Source organism: Acyrthosiphon pisum, chromosome A2 (genome assembly GCF_005508785.2).
Source record: "Acyrthosiphon pisum isolate AL4f chromosome A2, pea_aphid_22Mar2018_4r6ur, whole genome shotgun sequence".
Taxonomy (NCBI): domain Eukaryota; kingdom Metazoa; phylum Arthropoda; class Insecta; order Hemiptera; family Aphididae; genus Acyrthosiphon; species Acyrthosiphon pisum.
Window position 1 is genome coordinate 71,403,027 of NC_042495.1, and position 26,195 is coordinate 71,429,221.

The 26,195-nt window shown below is 30.2% G+C and overlaps 3 protein-coding genes across 8 annotated transcripts in view; 1 reads left to right on the forward strand and 2 right to left on the reverse strand.

The window, feature by feature from the left end:
- LOC100572769 (tubulin glycylase 3A-like) overlaps positions 1 to 26,195 on the reverse strand; it is a 110,393-nt gene that overhangs the window by 55,159 nt on the left and 29,039 nt on the right. Inside the window, exons 1-3 of one of the 6 annotated variants that reach the window (XM_016804721.2) lie at positions 10,484 to 11,938; positions 1,207 to 1,392; positions 619 to 1,042 (exon numbers count right to left, since the gene is read on the reverse strand). The exons of 1 other annotated variant lie outside the window; for it this stretch is intronic. In XM_016804721.2, the coding sequence (XP_016660210.1) occupies positions 619 to 967 (349 nt within the window). In that variant the 5' untranslated portion in view covers positions 968 to 1,042; positions 1,207 to 1,392; positions 10,484 to 11,938. Of the gene's footprint in view, positions 1 to 618; positions 1,460 to 10,483; positions 11,939 to 12,928; positions 15,328 to 26,195 lie in introns of those variants that run through there. 4 more of the 6 variants (XM_029489492.1, XM_029489494.1, XM_029489493.1 and 1 more) reach the window with 4 other exon arrangements.
- Positions 1,664 to 5,668, forward strand: LOC100166429 (deoxyribodipyrimidine photo-lyase). The gene is made up of 8 exons (XM_001949116.4): positions 1,664 to 1,969; positions 2,926 to 3,046; positions 3,103 to 3,229; positions 3,284 to 3,409; positions 4,094 to 4,455; positions 4,533 to 4,731; positions 4,794 to 4,986; positions 5,069 to 5,668. The coding sequence occupies exons 2-8, from the start codon at positions 2,939 to 2,941 to the stop codon at positions 5,472 to 5,474; spliced, it is 1,521 nt and encodes a 506-aa protein (XP_001949151.1). The 5' UTR covers positions 1,664 to 1,969; positions 2,926 to 2,938; the 3' UTR covers positions 5,475 to 5,668.
- Positions 18,714 to 25,920, reverse strand: LOC115034069. Its single transcript, XM_029489496.1, has 10 exons — positions 24,322 to 25,920; positions 23,288 to 23,457; positions 23,048 to 23,223; positions 22,749 to 22,949; positions 22,029 to 22,225; positions 21,831 to 21,970; positions 20,980 to 21,258; positions 20,334 to 20,453; positions 20,140 to 20,190; positions 18,714 to 19,519 (listed from the first exon to the last, which is right to left on the reverse strand). The coding sequence occupies exons 1-10, from the start codon at positions 24,606 to 24,608 to the stop codon at positions 19,215 to 19,217; spliced, it is 1,926 nt and encodes a 641-aa protein (XP_029345356.1). The 5' UTR covers positions 24,609 to 25,920; the 3' UTR covers positions 18,714 to 19,214.

Genomic DNA, 26,195 nt, shown 5'->3' on the forward strand with positions numbered 1-26,195 from the left:
ACAAAAATAAAACCAGAACAGAAAAAACAAAAGATATTTCAATCCGCGATAATGCAACTCAAAAAGAATTTAGAAGTCTTTACTCAGTAGTGAATACATTATATCTAGATAAGTATATATCAAAAAATAACTGTTAAACTGTAATCATCGTTTTTAAAAAATCTACTACCTACTAGTTTTTGCTAAATAAGGGTTTTGCTTTATAAGGAATAAGGGAAATGGAATGAAAGTGAAAAGGGAAAACACCCAAAACCCCCTGGCTACGCCACTACATCGTTGTAATATTATAATATTGTGTAATTAATAATCTATTAATTATTATATACGTTGCTAAGTGGGTAGGTTCTTATATTTCCATATAGCACGACAATTTACTAGGTTCATCGAAACTATATTTATTTTTTTTATAAACGATAAAAATTAAATGGTTTGTTAATAATTGATGTATCAGGCAGTGTTGAACAAAAGAGTGAGGGGTAGGATAGATCCCCCTCCATTGCCTTTTTTTTCAATTTGGAAGATCTGTTAACCATAAATTATATTTTTAATAAACAAATAGTGCATGTTAAAAAAACGGCCATATCCCCATATTCAGTCCAGTGGGAGGTAGGTACTCACCGTTTCGACGGAAACAGTCGTCGCCGACCATAATTTTGCCGATCCAGCCGTTTTCGATCAACGTCGTCTGAATCTCGGTCGGCATTTTGGCCACCGCGGTAAATATGTTTCTCTTGCGGATCGCCTGGTCCAAGGTGCCTACCGAATTCTTGCCTCGGCGTAATTTTCCGCGGGACGACTTAGCGTTTGAGCCTTTGGACGACTTTTTGCCTCCGACGTTCGGCGTGACCTTTAGAGTCCGATCGGCTGACTCATTGCACGACGAATACGACAACTTACCGCCTACGACATTATTGTTGGATATCTTTCCACAGTTTTCTTTGAGTTCATCGCGGTTATTACAAGCCATCTACAAGTGTCCAACGCGGTCCAAAAAACGAATGATGTGTTTGGTGTTGAAATTTGAAAATAAATTTTGTGTTTACTGTTAAAATTGTAATACGGAAAATGTAAATAGTACGTAGTTAACGATAGTAAATATATTATGTAATAATATGTTTAGCCGTAAAGATGGCAACGATGTATAGAAGGGGGAAAACAGATAACCACTCTGTTTTACGGTAAGTGTCGAATAAATAATGTACCTACCTCATCTTTGTATGTGTCACTGTAGGTTAAAATTTGATTTCAATTATAAATCATTACATAAGAATAACCATTTTGAGCGAAGACCTATATTAGGTACTAAGTAAGTATATTTAATGATATGACATTTTAAATGTTGATTATTCGAAGATCTTAAAATGTGGCCTGATCGATCTGATGTAGACATACCTATTAACAAATTCAAATCAGTTTTCAGAATTTTTATCGCGTTATCAGGTCTATCGGTATGATTGACAAAAGATTGGTACATTTTGGTAATAATTGTTAGTTTGCAATCCCCTTAAAAAATAATTGTATTTAGCTATTTTAATGACCCCTCAATATTTCTGGTAAATGCAATTTAATATACTTCCACAGTATCAACCAATTTCCATATCAGCGGTAACCAGTGGTTAGTAGAATCAAACCACTGACTAATCAAACCTCCAAATTTTCTTTTATGATCCAATTTCCAAATCAAACCAGATCTTTAATCAAATCACGATGAATCAAGCATTTAAGATTTAACACATTTTATTAATTTATTATTTTTGTATTTTAAATTTGTTACCTATTACTTTTAAATAATTTTTATGATTTATTTATAAACTATATTATAAACAAATACGAAATAATAATATAGCCTATAGATTATAGACTTTTACAAATTAAAAATTAAAATTACCTACTTCACACAATCTCACTTTGCATTAAGCTATTGAAGAATTTGAAGTAACTTAGGAAATTTGAATATAAGATAAGAAAGGTACGTTATACTAGTTATTTTTTTATAATTTGCGACAGGGAGCAAGAACTTGCAATGGCGAATAAAGGCTTGAAACAACAAGCAAGTACTGGCAACAAAGAGCAAGTGCTTGCAATGATAAGCTGCAAGGACTTGCAACAGGGTGTAAGGGCATACAACAGCTAGCAAGGATTTTCAACGGTGAGCAGCAACGAGCAAGTGCTTGCAATGACGAGCAATGAATTGCAACAGGGAGCACATACTTGCAGCAGTGTGGAAGAACTAGCAACCTGTTGAATGTCCTTGCTCCCTATGGAAGTACATAATTCATCTTGTTGCAAGTCATTGCTCAGCGTTGCAAGTATTTGCTGGCTATTGCAAGTTCTTGCACACTGCTGCAAGTATTTGCTCCTAGTTGCAAGTCATTTCAAGCACTTGCTCTGTGTTGCAAGTCATTACAAACACTTGCTCTGTGTTGTTGCAAACACATGGTCATTGTTGCAAGTACTTGCTCGTTATTTCAAGTCCTTACTCGCCATTGTAAGTTCTTGCACCCGGTTGAATGTCCTTGCTCCCTGTTGCAAGTACATAATTCATCATGTTGCAAGTCATTGCAAATACTTGCTAGTAGTTGTAAGTTCTTGCACCCTGTTTCAAGTCGTTGCATGCACGACTTGCTCTTTGTTGCCAATACTTGCTCGTTATCAATTTAATGAAGCCAGATACTACTACTTGATTATAATATTATTCTAAATACAGTAAAACTTCCGTTAACGGTTACCTCTATGTAACAGTCAATTTTTTTGGACCTGTGGAGTCCTAGTGGAGTGGAGTGTTATCCTAGTTTTATCCTACCCCTGTAGGACAGGCACCTCTAAATAGCGGTCATTATTTATAGTTCCTTTGGTGACCGTTAAATGGAAGTTCTACTGTGATATAATTTAACACTTAAAAATGAATTTTTTTATTTTTTTTAGTATAAGATATAAAATGTCTGGAAATGAACCGCTTACCAAAAAATTTAAGAAAACAATTTCCGAAGTTGGCACTTCCAAAACCAGTAACTTTTTAAACGATGTAGCAGCAGAGCGTAATAAAGTAAGCTAATTCTTTTATCAATTAGTACATTAATATAAGAACATTCTTATCTGTAGACAGCTTCTTCTATAATGGAATTTAAATTCAATAAGAAACGCGTACGTGTGTTATCTGAACAAAAAGAAGTCCCCGAATGGGCTGAAGGAGTTATTTATTGGACTTTCAGAGATGAACGTATTCATGGTAAATTAATTATTTAATGTAATTTTGTATCTTTTTATAACATTTTTTTTCCAGATAACTGGGCATTACTTTATGCACAAAAATTAGCAATTAAAAACAAAGTTTCATTACATATCACATTCTGTAGACTGAAACAATTTTTGGACTGCAGCTTACGGCATTATAAACATATATTTCAAGGTGAAAAAAAAAATATATTTAATATTTTAATACAAATTGGTTTCTAATGTATACTAAAATTATTACCAATTGTACTCATTACAAATATACAAGGTGATTCACCAAGCATGCTCACCCCCTTTTTTCCCTCAATAATCCAGTTATTTAAAATCAGATTTTTGGAATTTAAAAATATATTTAAAGACCAGATTTTTGAATTTTTTAGATTTTTTGTACTTAGTATCCTTGAATTTTTGTGTGCATACATATGTGCATATTTAACAATAAAAATAGTAAACAAAAACTTTTCTTTCTTGGAAATGTTGCCATTAATACCGATTATTATTATATACAAACAACATGTCAACAAAAATTAAATGTAAAATATTGTTTTGTTATTTCACTGTGTTTGTTTGTATTTGTTAAAAATATATGATAATACCGTTGATTATATTATTAATTGTATTATGCCTAATTATATTTATTTGGTTTGTATAGTCAATATTCAATGGCAATACCAATCTCTTAAGTATTTTACTGAATTTACTTAATCTAAAACAAAATAAACATATTAGTTAAAAGTAAAACTTATCGTTAGCTAATGAAATAAAAAAAGTTTTAGTTATACTTTTTATAATGTATTTTATGTATGCACTATATTGTTTCTTTAACTAAAAACTGAACTTAACATTTTTTTTATTATAGGCTTGGAAGAACTAGAAACTGAGTGTAAATCACTAGATATCCAATTCCATTTCTTAATTGGTTGTGCAGCAGACATACTTCCAGATTTTGTAAAGAAGCATAAACTGGGTGCAATAATTGTAGATTTTATGCCTGTGCGAGAACATATATCATGGACTAAACAATTAGCTGATCGTATTGGATCTGAAGTGCCAGTTATACAGGTAGATGCCCATAATATTGTACCTTGTTGGGTGGCTTCTGACAAACAAGAATATTCCGCAAGAACAATACGAAACAAAATCAATAATAAATTACCAGAGTTTTTAACAGAATTCCCACCAGTGATCAAACATCCATTTCGCAGTACATTTAAAGCTAAGGTATATAGTGGAATTGATTAATTTAAAACATTTCAATAAAAATAACTTATTTTATGTTTTTAATTCAATACTATTAGCCAACGAATTGGGATGAAGCGGACAAAACCTTAGAAGTGGACCGTAGCGTTGTATCTGTACCAGGTCTGAAGGCTGGTTTCAAAGCTGGTATGAGCGAATTAGAACAGTTTCTGAAAAAAAGATTGCCAAAATATTCTACGGATCGAAATAATCCAGTAAAAGACGGTCTTAGCAAACTGTCCCCTTGGTTGCATTTTGGTAGGAACATATTATATTTATGTTAAATAGTTTATTTTATTTAAAACATTTATAATTTTCAGGTCAGATATCAGCTCAAAGATGTATTTTAGAAGTTAGTAAACTATCAAAACAGTACCCTGATAGTGTGGCAGCTTATAGGGAAGAAGCAATTGTTCGACGAGAACTCTCTGACAACTTTTGTTTCTACAACCCAAAATATGATAAGATTGAAGGTGCACCTAACTGGGCTCAAACCTCCTTAAATGAACACAGGCAAGTTCTATTTTTGTTTGCATTACTCTGCTTTCAGTCGTAAATCATAATAAATAATGAACATATTGTATATTTTGTTTAGAAAAGATAAACGAATGTTTGTATACACCAGAGAAGAGTTGGAAAGTTCACGCACTCATGACGATCTGTGGAATTCTGCACAAATACAGTTGGTAAAGGAAGGCAAGATGCACGGTTTCCTACGCATGTACTGGGCAAAAAAGATACTAGAATGGACTGATACTCCAGATAGAGCACTAGCAGATGCAATTTATCTTAATGACAAATATAGCATGGATGGTCGTGACCCGAGTGGTTTTGTTGGATGTATGTGGTCAATATGTGGTATTCATGATCAGGGATGGAAAGAAAGAGAAATTTTTGGAAAAATTAGGTATATGAACTATGCAGGATGTAAGAGAAAGTTTGACATAAATGCTTTTATAGCTAGGTACGGTGGCATGGTTCACAAGTATACTAAAAAATAAATGTTAAAATGTATTCACGTATAACAAGTTAATAATTTTCTTTTTGCATCAGTTTTATTTTGAATATATATGTCTTAATTTAAATTTTAACATCACAGTATTATTTTTACATGTTTTAATGTGCAATTTATTATTAAATTATTATGAATACTTTACTTAATAAATTATAATAATTAAATTTTATACAAAAATGCTATTTTATTTTTTATTTTGTAAACCTCGTCAAGTGTTCATAAGAAAGTAAAAACTAAAAAAAAATTGCATAGTTTACACTAGTGACTAATGATTAGTCCATGTTAAAGTGTTTTGTTCAATAATAAATTAAAATATTTTTCACCATTTTTGTATCTGATAAATATGTGAAATAATTATAATCATATCACCCCACATAAAATACTACTAGATTCTCCTACTGAATATACTGTAAATAAATCTGATTTTTCCACCAAGGTGCAACAAAAAAAAAAAAAATTATTAGATTTAAAAATAGTGACAATTAAAAAATGTAATATACACCATCATAATTTTGGTGAAGGATAGATCAATTTCGATGTTTAATATGATTAAGACATAAATGCTAATTTTATAATATTAAAAATTATGGCAACAAATTACAATATATAAAAGTATAAAATTAATTATAGGAAATAAATTAATTGAGTTATAAAAAGATTACATCAATGAAAGTTTAAAAAAATTAACATAACTAACAGCCCCCTTTTGCCCTCTTCCCCTAAAATAAATCTAATATAAATAAAAATACCAAATACTTCTCAGAAACTATTAGGTACCTCCCATTTCCATATTTTAGCAGTGATACAATTTTTACACAATAACCCTCTTATGCCACCTCTGGTATAGTTGCACACTTGTACAGTAAGTTATTACTACATAAACGTAGGGTGATCAAATATTTTTTTTTTTTTAGGGGGGGGCGCTGAAGCCCCACTATACATTTTCAATGGTTCCTTTGAATGGTTTACGATCATAAAAAAAAATTTTTTTTAAATCATGCCTATGTATCTTTAATATTTTTAAATTGCTATAATATTAAAAGACGACAAAATAATTTCACAATATTTCCATGTACGTATAGAACATGCTAATATACGCATTATGTGAATATGTATGTAGTATGTACTGCAGTTATTAGTATTTGAATTACAACCAAATATCTAAAACCGATTGAGAAGAAATAGTTAATTTAAGGGTGAATAACCAATGTCAAAACACTTATAAAAATGTGGTTTTTCGGTATTCAATATTTTTTAAATTTTATAATATAAACAACTTATGAGCAACTATTTGTTTTCAATTTTCCAACTTTTTGACCAACTGAAAATATCGACATGGAAAGTAGAAAAATCAAAAAACTACATAAAATAAAATGTCATTAAATTTCTAAAATATAATATTTTTAAGTAGGTATTTACGGTTATATTTGTTTTTGAGATATACTTACATCTAAAAAACAATATTGATTTTGTCGAAAACTGTAGGTAGGTATTGCATAAAAATTCCCGTTTTTCCTTACTTTTTTTTCCCCGATTATTATTATGAAAAGTATTAGACATTTTCAATTTTTACCTCTCAAAAGTACTAACTCATTCCGCTCAGAATCTAAAATGATAGTATTTATTATGTTCTAAATTCTGATGTGAAACACTATTGTAATAAACAATTACAAAAGTGATAATATTAGTAAGTATTGTAATATTGTCATGATTTTACACTAACAATAATTCTGGAGGGGTTAATATTCACACTGGGGGGGCTAAGTCCTCCCTAAATACACCTATGTATTACTATTTACTACCTACCTATATCAAATTGTAGATCAAACTATCAAAGTGTGAAATATTAAAAATTGTAATGAAATTAATACATTTCTACATTTATTTGTACAATATTGTATTTGAAAAAAATTGGCTATGGAGGATCTGACCCAACATCCATTATTGCATACGTCCCTGCCGACACCGATTGTTATGGATTGAATTAACACATAAATAATAAAATGGTCAATTCTCAAGGGAAACGATGAACGTTCCTGCAGGGACTATAAAATCGTCCAAGGTTACGGAAAATATAATAGCCGATTCTCGCGCACGTATACAATCCTACAGCTAGGATACGTGCGTCTGAGCACGTGTTTTAAAAACGATCTGGCGAGATTTCAAACCGCGTCCGATCGCCTCCTAGGGCATTCGCAAACCGTCTCGTCGGCGAGTGCGTGACAAAAGCGAAAAACAAAACAATTACGACAATATCAATTATAAAACATAAGAAACGACGCAGACTCGTTACACAAATTTTAGTAAGCTTTGTGCCGTACCGACCACCACCGCATTTTATTCACCGGTAGCAGTTGCTTGTACTGTGCGAGTGGGTGACAATGTATTATAATATATCACATAGGTATTGGTAAATTATATAATAATTAATAGTATAGTATAGGTATCTGGGTATCATAATAATATAGTCCCGCCGTGAGTTGTCCTTGACGATTGTTTACGCGCTCGGTCGGTCTGATTATAATAATTATCAATACGGATGCACGGAAATAATAACAATAATATTCTGTCCACTGTTGTTGCGATTTCAATATTATCATTATACTCTTTCACACACACACGCGGTGATATTTTTTTTTTAGATTCGCGATGAATGAATTGATTTTACAATGATGTGCGTTTTATAAGTTCAAATCTTAACAAAATATGGAAAAATCACGAAAATTAACAAACTATTTTGAGTTAAGAATTCATTAAAATTTTTCTATTTATCTATTTATGCTTTTTAACTATAAGTGACATGGGCGATGTGTCTCACGTCTGAGCGGGTTTTGCAATTAATGTCCGAAATTATTAGCGACCAACTCAGAACGATGATATATTAATTTTACTATACAAACTAAACGGTTTGCTTGTATCTACTATATAATAAGTAAAAATATTTAAAATTTAAATCGTGTGAATAAATTAGATTATATGTACACGGACACATAAGGTTTAAAACAATAATCTTCGTTGACCACACATATAGTTCATAAGTATTAATTGCATTTAAAAAATAATCGAAAACGATTGAATAGTGAATAATAATAGTGTTAAGTTTGATTTAATGTAGAAAAGCCAAAAAACATAATTTCAAAGAATTTAACGACGAACAAAATGTTACACGTATATTGTTATTAATACAATATTAAATCAGTAACCATAATTAATTTGTTTGATAATTTTTTATACTGACTAATAGGCTTATTTCATACAAATCACAAATTTTAATACATTGATACGTCACAGAACACTAACCAATTTTTCCGACATTTTTGGGATGACTGTAGTCCCCTCAGACTCCCTCTTCATTTTTTTTTTAAGCAATACCTATGATGTGTCTGTAAAAATATACCACCCCCCCCCCTAATGAGTAATCTATGACACTAAATTTACGCGTCGGTGTTGGTTGTGTTGCCTGCTCACGGTATACGCTCGATCTGAGCGCAACAACAATCAAAGGCGATGACATCATAATTAATTATTATTATAAAGACCGTCGACGTGCCTGCAGCTGTATTGGCTTCAAAGTTTGCCCGGAGTATCAGCCTGGTGTGAGAACGACAATATACGTACAAATATTGTCATACGCTTTATTTCGATCTAATTAGTCAATTTTAGTCCCAAACATTTTGAAGAGTTTGGTTTTCATCGTACGTGCGGGTGAAAAAATCGGTATAACCGTCTCGGAAGCGCCGCTCACAATATTTAGACACATATTATAAAGATATCTTTGTATTAACTATTAAGAATGTAAGCCTATGCTGCTCATCGATACGATGAATTTGTAGTTGACCTCTGCACAGCTGCGGTCGCGTTTCCGCGGTGTGCTTTCGGTCGCCGTTATATAAGAGACATGGGAGTGGGCGCGATTATTGCAATACAATAAATTTATGCACACGCGATGATATATTATAGTATATTATAATATTATATATAGACGAAAACGTGTTTTTTTGACATCAGTCCAAATTTTCGGACGCGCGCGGAAACGGTTTTGTTCTCCTTTTTCGCCTCCTCCCCACCACCTCCACACAACACACACACCACAGGCCCGGGACCACCGACAGTTTTTTTTTCGTCTATTTGGAACCATCACACATGGAGGTATACATACACATTACACGCCGCAGCCGTAGCCGTATAAAATTGCAACTGTATTGCTACAGCAGTATATTCAATATAGCAATGACCAACTGCTCGCCAAAACTAACTTACCTACCTACCTAAACATTATTCCGTATTCGCATTTGTCTACATTTTATAGGTACCTACTTACTTATAATATGCGTTTTGAACAAGCGCACGCGCTGTATAGTGCGTGTGACTATATATATTTTTATACAACATACGCATGTACACAACACACGCGAACCTATTGTAATCGAGCACGAAGGTCACCTTCGTCGTATAAGGCATACACCTCCTTTACTATTCGTTCATGTAAACACAAGTATGTATATACTATTCGTGCATACAGAGTGTGGGCCACGGTGTTTTCCAGTACACGCGTTTACAGCTATAATATACCACACGATCTATATAATGCGGTATATGCCGTACGAGTGAACGAGGTATGTATAACAAACGAGCGCCGCAGATAACCGACGAAACGCTGTGGTCCACTCAATATATAACATGCATAATAATATAATATTATATATTTTATATATAGGTACCTCCTAGATAGTCCGGTCTATCTGTATCTCCGGACATCGCAGTGCACGCGGATTATTATATTATAGATTGTAATAATATTACACGATGCACTGCACATCGAATGCTAATGTTACTATTAGATACCTATAACTGGTAGGTATATGTTATGTACATCGGCATAGAAAAAAATTAAAACATAAATCGAGAAAGTAAAGTACCTATATTTGAAGCGCTAAAAATAATTAAGTTTACGTTTTATTATTTTCTAGAATGATATTTTTACTCGTTACTAACCTGAATAATATGCGGCCACCGCACATGTTGCAAATTATGATAGGCGATAAGTGCCTCAAGGGTCGTCATTGACAGAGGACGGAGAACACTGTTTTTTTCATCTCGTTATAAAGCGAAACATTCCCTAACGGACACCTCCCAATAGCGGACGTTTTCTTGAGTATCGACTACAAACTTTCTACAATCCGAACCTTCTGAATAGCGGACAAAATTGTTTTGTAGGTTATAGGTATGTCCTAAGATCTTAAAAAGTGTGAGTGATTTTTAGGGATTGCATATAAGAACTTTATACATCCCTAATCACCGTAAATAATATGATCGGACAAAACTTATGCATACAGGTTGGAGAAAACAATATTATGTTTTAAAAAGAAATTTATATATAGTTTATACATTTGGAACTACGCATTAAATTACTGTAGTTCGTAAAACTCGAACACCAGACGGTTTCGTTTCCGAAATAAAACTTGCCTGGAAGTCATGGGAATATCGATCGGCTCATCGCACAGCACACACATACACATAGACACACGGAAACTATATAAATACAATACTATACAAAGCGCCGTTTTGTGTCACGCCACTTTGTTTTGTTTATTGTTGACAAACGGAATAATATAGTCACGTAGACACGCGCGGGCCCTTCAAATCGAAAATAAAAGTAAATCTCATTTAATGATAATTTATTAAGCAATTTAGATAATAAATAGTTTTGTTTTTTTCTATTAACATCGTCAAAAACGTTTCGTATAGTATCCGAGAAAAATGCGTAGGTAGTTTAGATTCGCGACGGTTAAAGGAAAACAAATTAATAATCGAGATACCAACCAAATACACACTACCATTACGCAACATTGGTTACCTAGGTATATAAAATAATTCACTGAAAACGTTTTTCTTTAGGTACCCTGCTTTAGGTATATATAATACTGTACATAATATGCACCGTTCAGATAAATGTAGAATGTAGATACAATATTATAATACACATATATTCATCAGCGTACAACTTTTTTGTATAATCTTTTTAAAATTTTATTTTTAGTTTAACGTGTTATTGTGTTAAAATAAATCGAAGTTAAGTGTACTTGTGTGCTTGATAGAAATGTTTTTTTTTATTATATAATTATTAAATTATGTTCTCGTCACACATTCAGTAGTGTACACAAATTGCCTAGATTTTACTCCTCGTTTTCATGGTCACTTAAATATTAGATCGTACCACCTTGTTATGACTTATGAATCATTTAATTTAAGTACTAACCTGTTATTATTATGTTATTACTTTATTACTGTAATAATTGTGCAAAGTAATAATAATTTGCATTTGCAGTATTCGCAAAGCGATAAATATTTATGTAACGTAACTGGCAAAAACTTGAACAAATATTCTTGTTGTGTACCTATAATGGTTCTTAAAAAATATTTGTTATTTTATTTCAAGACTTTTCCACGAATTTTTATATTGAAAGCTAACAAGAGTGAAGTCACTATAATAAAAATATAAAATCTTACAAAACTCATCTCAAAACTTAGGTTCAAAAGTTCATACAATACATACTTTTGTAGTTCTGAGTTTAATATTCGATTTCACTTTTGTGATAACAAAAACAAACAACTGTATGATACGTAAAGTATGGATATAATATGTATATTTACAATGGTTTTCAAATAATTAAAAATGAAACCTTTCGAAAAATATTACTTTCCTTATATAAATATTTTAGTCGTCGAAATTACATTTTGTGTTTTCGTGTTCGTTTTTACGTCATTGTATAATTTCAATGCTCGCAGTTCGACTATTTCTTTCACAAATCTCGTCCGTTTCTCGCAGACTAATTCGTATTAATATTCTTTTTTGAACCTACTATTTAGTTTTATATAATATAATAATAATATTAAAATGGACATACTCACTGTCTCGTCACCAACAACGCGAGTAAAGATTATAATATATAATATACATGTATATATATGTTATACATTATTACGCACATATATTTTTTTCTCCTTACAAATCAGCAGAGATTGTCGCGTCCGACGATTATGGTAGAATTTATTCAGGAAAATCATTCATAGGTAATAATATTATTTACTACAGCCTTACACTTTTTTATTGCATATCACGTTTATTATGCCGAAACGCCACACTCTATATTTTACTGCAGCAGTATTAATAATATTCCAATAATACATAATATAATTGCCTTACGCACAATGAGTAGGTACATAGGTATATGGCATACACGATACGTCGATTTGATTCATTTTTCCCGACAAGTTAAATAATTACGAGTGAATAAGTGAACAGTTCGAGCGGCAGCTCTGCCAAACCAATTTTTCTTAGACAATAAATGTAACATAATTATATAATATATTATACACATTACGATCCACATTGCAGTGTACTTAATATACGGAAGGAAGTATCAGAATCATGATTACCTGAAACCGTGACTTTTGGTGTACCGAGAGAAAATTGCAGCCGTCGGCGTTTCGATACATTATAAAAATTATTTAACAAAAAAATCGGCTAGTACATTTTTCACGTCACACTATTTACCACTATTGATTTTCATTTAAACATTGATATTGGATTGTATTAATACCGTGACCGAATATACGATATTATACACTTCGGGCGACTGATATAATATACTGCATAACGATACTCAAACTGACTCATAAATAGAATAGTTTACATGATTTATGATACTTGATGGTTTGAGTTTCGAAAATGCTTTAATAGTAACAACTAACAAAGCCGATAGACCTGAACAACCACCACTAGCCAGTAATCTAGTATGGGCTTTGGCATAACTTTATGAGTTAAAGATAAGTGGACTGTGAATCGACAAATAAACTTGTTACGAGAATTCAAATCAACCTTCATATTTCATAATATTGTTTCCTTAAGTGGGATACAGGACTAAGAATACCTTACCTAACTATACTAATTAGTTAAGATGACCATATTCATATGTGTACTGTTTAGTACTATTATACATTAAACATATTCATTCCTGTACTCGCAAAATATAACTAAAAATACGAAAAACCCAAAATATTTGGTGTATAGGTGTATTTTCTTTCAATATTAAAAACAATAATGTATACCTCACAGCCCACGCAAGTATAGTAAACACAAATAACAGAAAATTTCTTAAAAAAAAACGTGAATGAATCAACTTAAATGTATATAACTAATACTCGTATAGTAACAAAAGAAGATCGCTGGGCACGCAAAACGCCGAAAACTTAATAAACTGAAAACCTATACTTCTAATTCGATAGGTACGCACAAAACGTACATCGGAGTAGAAATTACGCGTAATCGTCTCGGGTGCGTTACACGTGCAATTTTGAGAGCAACCAATTTTTTATTTATGTATCAAATTACCCAGAACCCTATACATTATACTGCAACGGTGGACGCAGTTTTTTTATAAATCGCGCTGCATAATATAACGTTTTTTTTTGCCCTTTGCATTCTACGCCTCACAACGATTTATATATTATATATCATATTAACCCCGTGCGAACAGGAAAATAACCTTAAGAACGTGGGACGCATACACGTCGCGCGCTAAACGATCACGTGAAGCTATAATATATGTAAATTGCTGTGGCTTTACATATTATATATTACTATCTAAATATTGCACTGTAGTACAATATTATATTATTATATTTATTATAACGCAAGCCGCGTGGAAGCTGCAGAGCTATGAATATTATACTCGTTTATCGTACACACTTTTCCGTGTCTATCGTACCGTATCTCTAAATTATAAATTATAATTTATTAAATAAATACATTATACGCATAACATACCGCGCACGACGACCCGTGGTTTGCGGCTGCGGGCACATCGCCGCCGCTGAGTTCGGACTACTACGCAAAAACCCCGCTCGGCCCGTCGCGCGCTCAAACGCCGCCGCCCGATCGATGCGCGTCCATCCACACGGAGGTACGCAGTACACAATATGGCCGCGTCCTTGACATTGAACGAAATTCGTTTCTTTCCCCTTCGTCTCGAACGTACACACATATATATATATAATTCGCGTATATGAGATCACTATGCCACTATATATATATATCTATATCACTCTCTCGAAATATATACAGAGAAACCTACATGTAACGAACTTCCGTTTAACGAAATATTCTGTTAAACGAATTTTCGATAACCAAACAAATTAGAACCAAATGTATTTAATTCTATTTACCAAATTCCTCTACAGAATACGAATATTTTTTTTTTGCCCGATAGACTTGGTAATATGGATGTTTCATTGTACTATAATGGCCACCGAGACGTATATATATTATATACACTGTAGCGTTTAAACTATTAAGTGTACGTACAAAATGCGTCCGAAAACTACAGACTCGTCTGGCATCTTCACTTCGGACGTCAATTTTTGTTATTATTCCGATCGTAAGCTACGTACGTACGTGTACGCATATATATTTTATAAAATATCATTGTTGTTCCGTCATATTTTCAAATCGAACACCCCGTACCTATAGATACAGTTGTATATTTGGACGCCATTCGTACGGTTGAATGTCAAATAATTGAACGTCAAAATCTTGAACGTCAATATATTGAACGATAAAATCTTGAACATAAATTTATGTCAATATCTTGAACATTCAAAACTTTGAACGTTAAAACCTTGAATTTCAAAATCTTGAACACAAAAATTAATTCCGTTAAAACCTTGAATTTCAAAATCTTGAACACAAAAATTATTTCCGTCAAAACCTTGAACGTCAAAATATTGAACATAAAAATTGTTTTACGTCAAAACGTTGAATGTCAAAATCTTGAACACAAAAATTATTTCCGTTAAAAGCTTGAACGTCAAAATATTGAACACAAAAATTGATTCCGTCAGAACATTAAAACTTTTCCACCCAAATTTTTTTATATTAAATTTAGCATTTTTTTACAATTTGATAAGAACCATATTATACCTTAATACTTATACCAATGTATACTTTGACCTTAAGAACATAATAAGTGGTAAGTATAGTAGTATAGTACCTATATATAGTTAATGATACAGATATCCTAAAACATAGGCGCAACTAGGGGGGCCGGAGGGGCTTATCCCCCCCAAAAACTTGTAATAGCCCCCGCAAAATAAATTATTCATTTGTTTCCCAAAATATTAATAAATTTTTAAAAATTAAACTGTATTTCTTACTTTTTTTTGGTGGGGGGGGGGAATGTAATTATCTAATTAATATTTAAACCTTACAATTATTTTATATTGCCTACTGGCTATGATAAATATGGTAAATATCATTAGCTGTATACGCCTGTATTTGATTGAAGAAAACGATTTATGTCGGTTTATTGGTAAGATTATTATACATAATTTTAATGAATATGCACTAAACTTAAGTATAGAAACAGTGAATTGCGAAATAAAAATTCCTGGAAAAAAATCCCTGAACCTAGGAAAAATAACCCCCAGACTACAATGTTACTGACAACTAGATACATGCAATTGATTGATCAATTATTTTTTAAGAGCTATAAATTAAACTATAGCTATAGCTATAAATTAAACTTGTAAAATCGAGTATCGACTTCTTATAATAATAATAATTATTAATATTGACATTTTGCTTATCGTCAAAATATTATTAGGAAATATAATATTTTATTTTGGGGATATATTATAATACATAATATAAAAAATATTATTTTTGTTAACGCCTGAAAATTATAATATAAATATTAAGAAATACCTAAGTACTTATAACTTATAACTTATCTACCTACCTAAATATTTAAACTTTGAACCTAGATTTGTTTTTTAATTTAATTTTTCTTAAATCTTTACTTGGTTTTTAATTTTTTCAATGATATTTTTAACATGTACAGTTTATACCTATACTATAAGTATATATTTGTAATTAAATATTATTGTGATATTTACACTAATTATAACGTTTAAAATATATTTGATCAATCACTTTTATGACGTATTTGTGAGTAATAAAAACTAATATTGTAGTCCGGGGATTTTTATTTTGATTACCATAGATATAGTATACTGTTATTGTGAAAAATTAAATTTGAGTAAATAAATATTTTTTTTTGTATCACTATATTCTTATGTGAATATATATGGGGGTGTGGGGGCATCACCTCCACGGGTTACTTTTTATGTAGGTAATATCAGGTGGGGGCTACAGCCACCCCCCCAACAATTTTAGCTCTAGTTGCGCCACTGCCTAAAAGTTTGATGGTTGTGTGTGGGTATAGTGGGAAACCGTTCAAGAGCTACAGCATCATTTGCCTAATATTAGGTCAATAAGCAGCATCTCATTTTAATTATATACCTACAGCCTTATTGTTAAGAATATTTTTCAAATGTATTCAGAATACCTATTTAAATACTTGGTTTGATTTGTATTTAATTATAAAATATATAAATACATTTTAAAAGTATTTAAAATATTTTATAAGTACCTACTTTTTTTTAGTACCTACCTACCTATATTAAAACACTTACGTTTATCACAAATGTATACTCAAAATTATTAATAAATATTTATATAAAATAATCAATAAATACATTCTTTAATTGGTTCAACATTTTCAGTATTTCAAATGTCATACCGTTGATGTTATAACTTTTATATTATCAATTTTAACTTCAGTAAAGTAGATATGGTTTTTAGGTATTGTCAAGGTGGATATACATCCACCTTGGGTATTGTGTCATCAGTCATCAGTCATAAGCGTATCCAATAAAATCTTAAAAATTCTTAGATCTTATGATCATTTTAAGACCTACTTTTAATAATTGTATTATATGAAACAAAAATATTGTTCATTAAAATTCAATACTTTAAAAAAGATGATGAACACTCGCTCGTTGCGCTCGCTCGGATAATTTAAATCGTAAACAGCCCTTGACTTATTATATAAAACCACTTTGGAAGGGCCTTGAACTCCTCAGACTTCAAATAGCTACAATTTCAGAAATAAATCCGACAACCAAATTTTGACTTCACCATCGTTTCCAGCATACTTAAATCAAACAAATTGAAAAAAGGGTATCAGATAAAAAGAAATATACCACTGATTTTACCCACGTTCTTAACTTGTTGAAATACGTACCTATATGTAAATGTTTAAAAAACATTAGCACCCCCCATAAAAAAATTCTAGATCCGCTACTATGTATCAATAATAAGTAGATAGTAAGTACATACTACATAGTAATATAGATAAGTGGTACCTATGAGCACTTATTTTAATGTACCAACTACCAATGTATAGGTACCTAATATAAAAAAATATATAGGCAGTCTGCGTCTGCACTCTGCTGTACTATAGTGTGAATAGTTCGCTTACAAACATGATAATATAGAGTGTTTGATTATAATTCCATCAATAATGTTATTACCAATTGTATTTTAATTACCTAATTAAAATAATGTACAAGTAAATATTGCCACAAAATAGTTGTTACCAATTTCAAACTTTAAAATGTTTGTATGTTATCGTTAACGCCTATACTTACATTATTGATAATTATTCACAAATTTCAAAGCACGATTTTAATACGTTATAATATTATATTATTATTGTATTACTTCATACTTGTACATAAATGACGGTAGTTATCAAATATCAACTATTTGATCTTCCTTATCTACTTCAACATTTCTTATAAATGTAGTATAATTTGTAAATTGTAATATTTTAATATTAAAATCCAACAATTAATAAATTAAAACCATTCAATTTATCTGAACTAACTTGATGCATTCATGTAAAATACCTACATTACATAAAATTATATACTGAATTTGTTTTGGACATGGCCATATAAATTAACTTTATTAACCATTTCAAATTCTTAACAAGTAAAATTTTAATCATACTCATTGTAGTATAGGTAAGTGATGTTCACAAACTGCACAAATATCAAACATTTTAGTAACCATTTTAGAATTTTACTAACTAGTAACAATATTTTTTTCAATTCTACACAATAAGAACAAAGCCGTAATAAAATAAAAAAATTTTAATCTCATTAATTGTATTACTTTCTTATGTAAGTACACTCAATTATTTTTTTTTTAAAAGCCACAGTTTGTTTGTTTTAAGGGTCCATAATAATTTAATGAAATAATGAATATATTTTATATTTTATAGTATAACAATTAAAGTTATATGACAATATTCTAGTAATATAATATTGTTGTATACATTATAAAATACATAATTTTTATAAATTGTAATCCATTATATTTTATTTATATATGTACCCTGACTGTACAGTACCTATATATGGAGCAATGTGTGACAGCATGTTCTTAAAAAATCCAATATTAGTGATATATAAAAACAAATTTTAATTGGTCAAACACTTATTAGACACTTAAATAATTAAATGCCTGGTATATGTTATATTTGCTAAAAAAGTTCAAATATAACAAATAAAAAAATGTTTTATATATTTATTTAAAATAAAACCCACTGGGTACAGTCTGGACATTCCCCTCAAGTTTTTAAGAGTCGATATTAATGTTATTTGAAGTATCTATTTAGGCATATAGAATTGGCATTATAAATGTGGTATTGGTAGTACTACCTAATACCAATTGAATAACAATTTTATTGTTTTAATAAGGCATACTCTTTTTATTTAAATAAATTATTATTATTATTATCTATATAATATATAATTATTATGACCAAATTCTTAAAAATGTTGTAAATTCCTGGTTACATAATGGACAGCGTTGCGGGTCTAATAATACTAGGCAATCACCACACACAGCTATGTGTCCACAAGGTATGAATGCATGAGTTTTTTCTGAAACAGTGCAAACTACACACATTTGATCAGAGTTTGTAATTGGAGGAAGAACAGATGGAACCTGAACAAATGGTATATTTTCTATTTCCAACATTCTTATTCTGTTGTCAGTTTCCATCATCCGTATTATATCAGGATCTAATTCCTCTTCAATAATAAAATCTTCTTCATTCCCTGTAATGTAAAATAATTATTTGGGTTTTGTCATGTGTAAGAATTATATATAAAATATAAATTTATTTATTATTTATCTGAACACATGGTAGTGCGCCGGCAAAGTCCTATCAATACCAATCTCCAGTGTATCTTTGCACAAATGAATTGAGCCGGTTATTCTAACTCTCAGATATCAGCTTTCTCTTAGGACGGACTTATGAAATTTGAAACATACATTAAGCTTAAATAACTTAAGACATTGTACAAATTTGAGCCCATAATACTAAGCTTTTATGGGGAGCACTTCAAAGTTTGAATTTTTGTTACTGACTGACTGGTCAATCATATGTTTTAAAGAAAAATAACCTATAGTTGATTGAAATCTATTTCAGTTGCTGACAACACCAAAGAGACAAAGTAAGAATAAACTGGCCAAGTAATAAGCAATCTAGTTAAAAGAGATTTGTTATATATAAATGTATTTATGTATTAAGGTTATTGATTAAAGAAAGATCAAACTTGGCCGCTATGTAAATATCAATACTTGGATAGGCAGAATGTTTTTGAAGGGGGTCTGGGACTATGCCCTTTTTTCACAGTTAGGTTTTAGTTGGATTACTATTAACAAATCAACTTACAATCCTGTTGGTTGCCGCTTTCATCTTGTTGAATGTTTACCATTTGATCATCTAGAATTAATTCAAGGTTATTTACAACAAGCAAGTGATTTTTTTTTAGGTAAGTAAACAATGTATTAAAATTATGGATCTTTTTTATTAAAATTGTTAGAAACTTCAATAACCTAATTTAAAACAATATATTTTGTAAATACCTATATTTTCCAACAGAGGGCTTCCAATATCATTAGGTTCATTATTGTTTAAGATATTATTGAGTTCGAGGTCATCATCATCTATTGTCTCTACTGCATCTTCTGGTTGTTGATTATTATCTATAATTTATTGGTGATTTTGAATTTTTACACACAGTTGTAACGGGAATACCTGACAAATGAAATAACTTTTGTTCTAATCAATATTTTTTATATCATTTACTGACGCCTGCGCTACATGAATAGTATACCTACAATTTTTAAATCTGATTAATTTTTTTTGAAAAATTCCAAATAGACAAATTTGTGTTAAGTTTGTCATATTGTTTATTTTTTTTTAAAAAATGTTAATTCTTATTATGTTTATTGTGAAGTTTATCCAGTCATCAAGAACTTTTCAATTCAAAAAGTTTAAAATTTTAAAAAAATATTACATGATTTATAAATTGGCTATTTTTAATTTTTCAAAAAATATGTATATAAGATTTAAAATTGTTTATTTAAAATAAAAAATGTTATACTGTATATTATGTAGGCGGTAATGCAAGAGTCTGTAAAAATTAGCAATTGAAACTAAAGTTATTTTATTTGTCAGGTCTTCCCGTTACAAAGTGTATAATATTGTCTTTTGCATATGGTGGATTACCTTCTTGTTCTTGAATTCTATAGTCTTCTTCATTTTCATTTTCATATGTTATGTTAAGTGAAAAATTTCTTAATCGTTCTTCATATGATGCTACGGAATACGAACATCGTTTTAAAAATTCTTCTATGTTGATGAGACCAAGATGTAGTTGTTGAGTAGCATATTTTATTTTTATACTATTAGCAATAAATTTTCCTCTAGTATTTCTTGTGGGATTCAGCCCATTCGATAGTTGGTTTACTACAATCGATGTACCTTGCATTAAATTACACAACTTATCTATAACAAAATAAATTAAACAAGGCCATGTTAGTAACAATTATTAAAAGCAAATACCCTGCTTATATATTATTATATTTATGTATAACTAAAACAATATATACATAATTTTTTTTATATTTTCTTTTATTCTTCAGGAAAATAATAGGCTTCACCGAGTACAGTACCTGTGAGGGTGTATATTATATTATCATTGTATGTATAAGTTTAGTCTATGAAAATTAATAAAAGTGTATTATAGTTATAAATATGTGTGACTTATATTACAAACGTAAAAAAACATATATAAAAGAAAGTTAAATTAACTAATGTAAGTATATGTTATTTTTTATTCACACATAAATAATCATGTCATTTTTACTTTGTATTTTCATCTGTAAGTTTATTTACTTGAATATTTTTATTTTTTATTTAAATTTTCTATTGTAATCTCTTTTGCCTCACAACAAGCAATGCTTATTGTGATCAAAATTAATCAAAAAGCAGTTATTTTATTCAACCGTATAACTGTAAATGTTTATTTGATTAAAAAAAATAAATAAAAAAAAAGTAAAATTAAAATAGATACTGACTAAGAAATATCCACAGATTTGGGTGTGCCACTCCAAAGGAATATCTCAACTTATTGTGAAATGATTCTAGATGGTTGTTTGTTCTCCTGGGTTGATTATGAACAGATAATACATCACATCCTACTTTGGCAATCCAAAACCTATTAAAATGTATGTATCAGCATAATAATTTAAACAAATAATTTTTCCTAATCTAACCTTTCATAATAATCAAATAGTAGGTTCATATTAATATCATTTCTTCGCGCATATCTCTTTACAGATCTTAGGCCTTGATTGATTTTATCTCCAGGTAACAAGGGTAGCACCATAATGCGTCTTAATGTATTAAGAGCATGTTGATTTTCATTCACCAAATTTAAATATCCAAGACTTTTCATCTTCTTCCACACTGCCTAAAAAGAAGAAATATATAAGTATTAAAATATATTAAGGTAGGTCGTACTAAAGAACTATTAAGAGAACACTACTTCCGCATGCATTGTCTCTGTCTTACAAATGCATAACATAATATCAAATTGAATTCTGAATAATATATTTAATACTGTTATATGAATTAATCTATCATCAAATGTAAAAGTAAGAATATTATCTTGTGTATATCATAGGTTTCATTTTATATTTAAATTTAAAAGCGAGTTATGAGTATCTTAAATTTAAAATTGTTTGTATATCTTGCAATACCTATTAAAAAATTGCTTCAAAATTAAAATATACAAAAATAGATAATATTTTTACTTCTAAATTTTATAATAGGTTAATTTGCTCCATTATGAAAACTAACAGAGTTAAATGAATTATTCAGAATGTAAAATTTGCCATGTTATGCATTTGTACGAAGGAGACAAGAAATGTTGGTGTAATGTCCTCAATAATTGTTAATACCTAGTAAATGTAATGTAAGATATTTTTAATTACTTGGTTGTGATGAAACCAGCAACCAACCCGTCTCGCTGAAGGAAAGTAGTCTTGCAATGTTTTGCTCAAGCCAGTTTCAAAATCTGTTAGTATTTTACGGGGGTTAAAGTTTGGAAGAAGTTGAGTTTTAATGTAACTCAACACAGCTTGATAACTACATTTCTTTTTAGACTCCATCAAAGCATAAACTAGTGGTATACTCTATAAAAAAAACAAATAATTCAACAACACAGTGTAAGTAGGTATTTAATTACATATTTATAGTTTATACTTATACAATTAAGTAGGTAATAACTTACATGATTTTCTATTATACCATGTAATGTCAACAGTTGGTAAAATTTGGGCTTTGAAGGGACTATTCGAAAAGTAGCATCAGCGTGTAACTCTCGCTTACACATAGTAAGAGCATTAGTTATCAGAGACTGTGATGCAAATACTATAGAAAACTTGCCATTTGTATCCTGTACACAACCTGAAAAAATTAAAATGATTAATCTTCTTCAGATATGTATCAAATATGTATAATATGAATTTACCTTTATAAACTACTTCTCCATCAACACTATATCGGTTTAAATTTCCGGCTATAAATAGATTGGCCAGATCACTTATGGTCTCAGGAATCATTGGAAGTGACAATGTCCTTGCCCTTCTCATAAAACTCTCAGCCGAATGTTTAGTGTAATTTGAGGCTGATTCTGGAAAACTAAATTTTTTTTTTTTTTTTAATAATATTTTAATATATTTTAATATAAACAAAATAGACAATACTATACGCCTTTATCTATTAATCATATTAAACACGTCTTCTTATTTGAGAAAAATTAACTATTTTGAAAATATTTCTTTTATATAATTTTAAGTTGTTAAAAAAATATTTCTTGTTTTTTTTTTTTTAAATTTTCTTTACATAGACAACATTTATAATTTCATATTCCTAAGCATAATATAGCTCAGAATATTTTGATCTCTACAAATCAAATTTCCGACAAGTAGTTTAATAGTGGACCACTTTTTATGGGGTACCCCTAACCACTGAACTCCACACATCTAAACTATAACTCATAAAAGCTACTCATCCAAAATTCAATTCTTATAGATAAAAATACTCCAAAAATATTTTGCTTTGGAAGAAGGAATTTTAAAGAATAAAAAAATGAAAACGAAAACGATGGAAAATAGTAAAAACAATGTTCCAATGGTATGTTTTATTGTTTTCGTATTTACATGAAAAAAAAAATAATAAGACGATAATACCTGAATATGGCCAATAATATCCCAAAATAAAAATAAAATTCGGGCACAATCTATTACACATTTGTGCCAACAAGTAAGATCAATACATTTATCGCTCCGCTCAAAATGTATCTTGCTTGGTGAATCAATATGTATTGATATTGCATTGTGCATAATATAAACTATATAGGCACGTATGTCGTACTGTCGTATTGACACGACATTCGTCCTCAAAATAACTTTTAATTTAGGCTACTAAGTGATAGACCGGACATACCTACATATGGTTTTTCAGATAATCTAACGATTTTATAATAAACAAATTAATTCTTACTTGCGTGCTTCCTCGTCATAAATTTGAGTCAGTGGAATCAAATCCGTAGCAGATCTCATTTCCAAACGTTTTTTAAACTGCGCCATACGAACCACATTTAAATCCACGTCGTGGTTATGAGTTCGATTTGTAATCTTTTGTCCATTAGGAAGTTCCTTCAAAGTTGCGTTACAAAAAAACTTTTTTGCAAATTTACATTTGTAGTACCTGTAAGGTATGTTTTTGATTAATGGGGTCAGGTAAATTTCTAAGACTCTGTACACAGTTTTGTTACATTCTAAATCCATCACTTCAGTTGATAAAATAAATTAATGAATAAATAAGTATCTATACAGTGTACTTACGTTACACCGTTATGTCTTCCTTGGCCATTCTTCACGTAATAATACTTTTTAAATTCCATTTTAACACTTAAAACACAGAACACTAACAGAATCAACAAATAAAAAATTGTTCTTTTAATGACGGCTATGGTGTGCTTCTAACTTGCGTAGACGCAGAGTACAATCATAATGCGTGCTTGCATTTCATGTTATCCAAAAGTAAACAAGCGCGATCGACTCGGACGACAACGGTTATTATTTACGCAGATTGTCCAGTGTATCCTTATACACTGTTTAATTCTGGCGGTTTTATTTTTATCGATAATAAAATTATAAATTACGTCCACTAATGTTAAAAATAGACATCGTCACTTATATTCCGATTCTGCGCATCTCTCCGCGTCACCATGCTATCGAACCTGGTTTCCCAATGGCAGGGTGTTACGCGGGGAACCAGTTTTCGCCGGTACGCGCCAAGCGGTGCGGTCTCTCGCTGAGCAGAGTATAGTTAATTTCCTGATTTTTTCCATCATACTTATTCAATAATCAATAAAATAAGAGGAAAATATTATTATATATTTTGATAAATATGTCCTTTGTCCATGGTTTATACAAAATTCAAAATATTAAAACCAATTCTTGCATTATATTATTATATCCATAGGCGTGCGCACGGGTAGGGCTGATTGGGCTTTAGCCCTATCTGAGATTTTTTTATACGTGGGTGATTTATACCTTATGATGACATGATTAAAAGTAGGTATAACCCTTTTAGTTTTTAAACGTTTGTGCTTACCCGAGAGACTATACAGGGTGATTTATTTAAAATTGAACACTCATTATTTCAAAAAGTGTAATTGTTTTTGAAAATATTTTTTACACAGGTACCTAGTTTCGAGTCGTTTACAAAACAACTTTGTTAATAAAAATTTTTTAACTTTTTTAAAATTTTTGTTTGACAACAAAGTTTTAATTTCATAATATTACAAAGTAGAATATTTTTCTAAGTATTTCGATACTTCTACTAAAAATCGAATTTAGTGCGAGTAGTCTATGCGTTATAACTTATAAGTATTTAAAGTTAAGATGAGCGGAGTTGAGTGATACGGGCTTGCCCCGCCAATTGCCAAATGTATGTCCACTACTCCGCTCATCTAAATTTTAATATTTATATCTCATAAACTAATAGCCCTAAAGTCGATTTACCATGAATAATTTATAATCATAAATAAATACCTTTTAATGTTAATTTTGTTAATATTCAATAACTATTAACCGTAGGTACTTGACATTTTCATAAAATGTGTATATTATTATTTTCTGTAAATGGTAACATTTTTTTGATTTTGACTAGTTTTAAGTTATTTATTAACATTTGAAATTTTTTTAGTTTTTATTCTATAAATGTCAATAGAACAAAATTTATTCGTTGGGTCAAAAAGCTTGAAAATTTAATAAAAAATTCCTCATAAGTTGATATAATATATGCGTTTGAAAAATATTTGCTTTGATTATATAGAAATAGAACAACCAATGAATATTTACAAGGAA

What these genes read in the sequence shown, in the direction of transcription:
- LOC100166429 (XM_001949116.4), top strand. Translation starts at nt 2,939, where the DNA reads ATGTCTGGAAATGAACCGCTTACCAAAAAATTTAAGAAAACAATTTCC. An exon ending in TAGCAGCAGAGCGTAATAAA is followed by an intron (nt 3,047 to 3,102) that starts GTAAGCTAATTC and finishes TCTTATCTGTAG; the next exon opens with ACAGCTTCTTCTATAATGGA. An exon ending in CAGAGATGAACGTATTCATG is followed by an intron (nt 3,230 to 3,283) that starts GTAAATTAATTA and finishes TTTTTTTTCCAG; the next exon opens with ATAACTGGGCATTACTTTAT.
- LOC115034069 (XM_029489496.1), bottom strand. Translation starts at nt 24,608, where the DNA reads ATGGATTTAGAATGTAACAAAACTGTGTACAGAGTCTTAGAAATTTAC. An exon ending in TATGACGAGGAAGCACGCAA is followed by an intron (nt 23,458 to 24,321) that starts GTAAGAATTAAT and finishes AAAAAAATTTAG; the next exon opens with TTTTCCAGAATCAGCCTCAA. An exon ending in AAGCGGCAACCAACAGGATT is followed by an intron (nt 19,520 to 20,139) that starts GTAAGTTGATTT and finishes TTTACATTACAG; the next exon opens with GGAATGAAGAAGATTTTATT.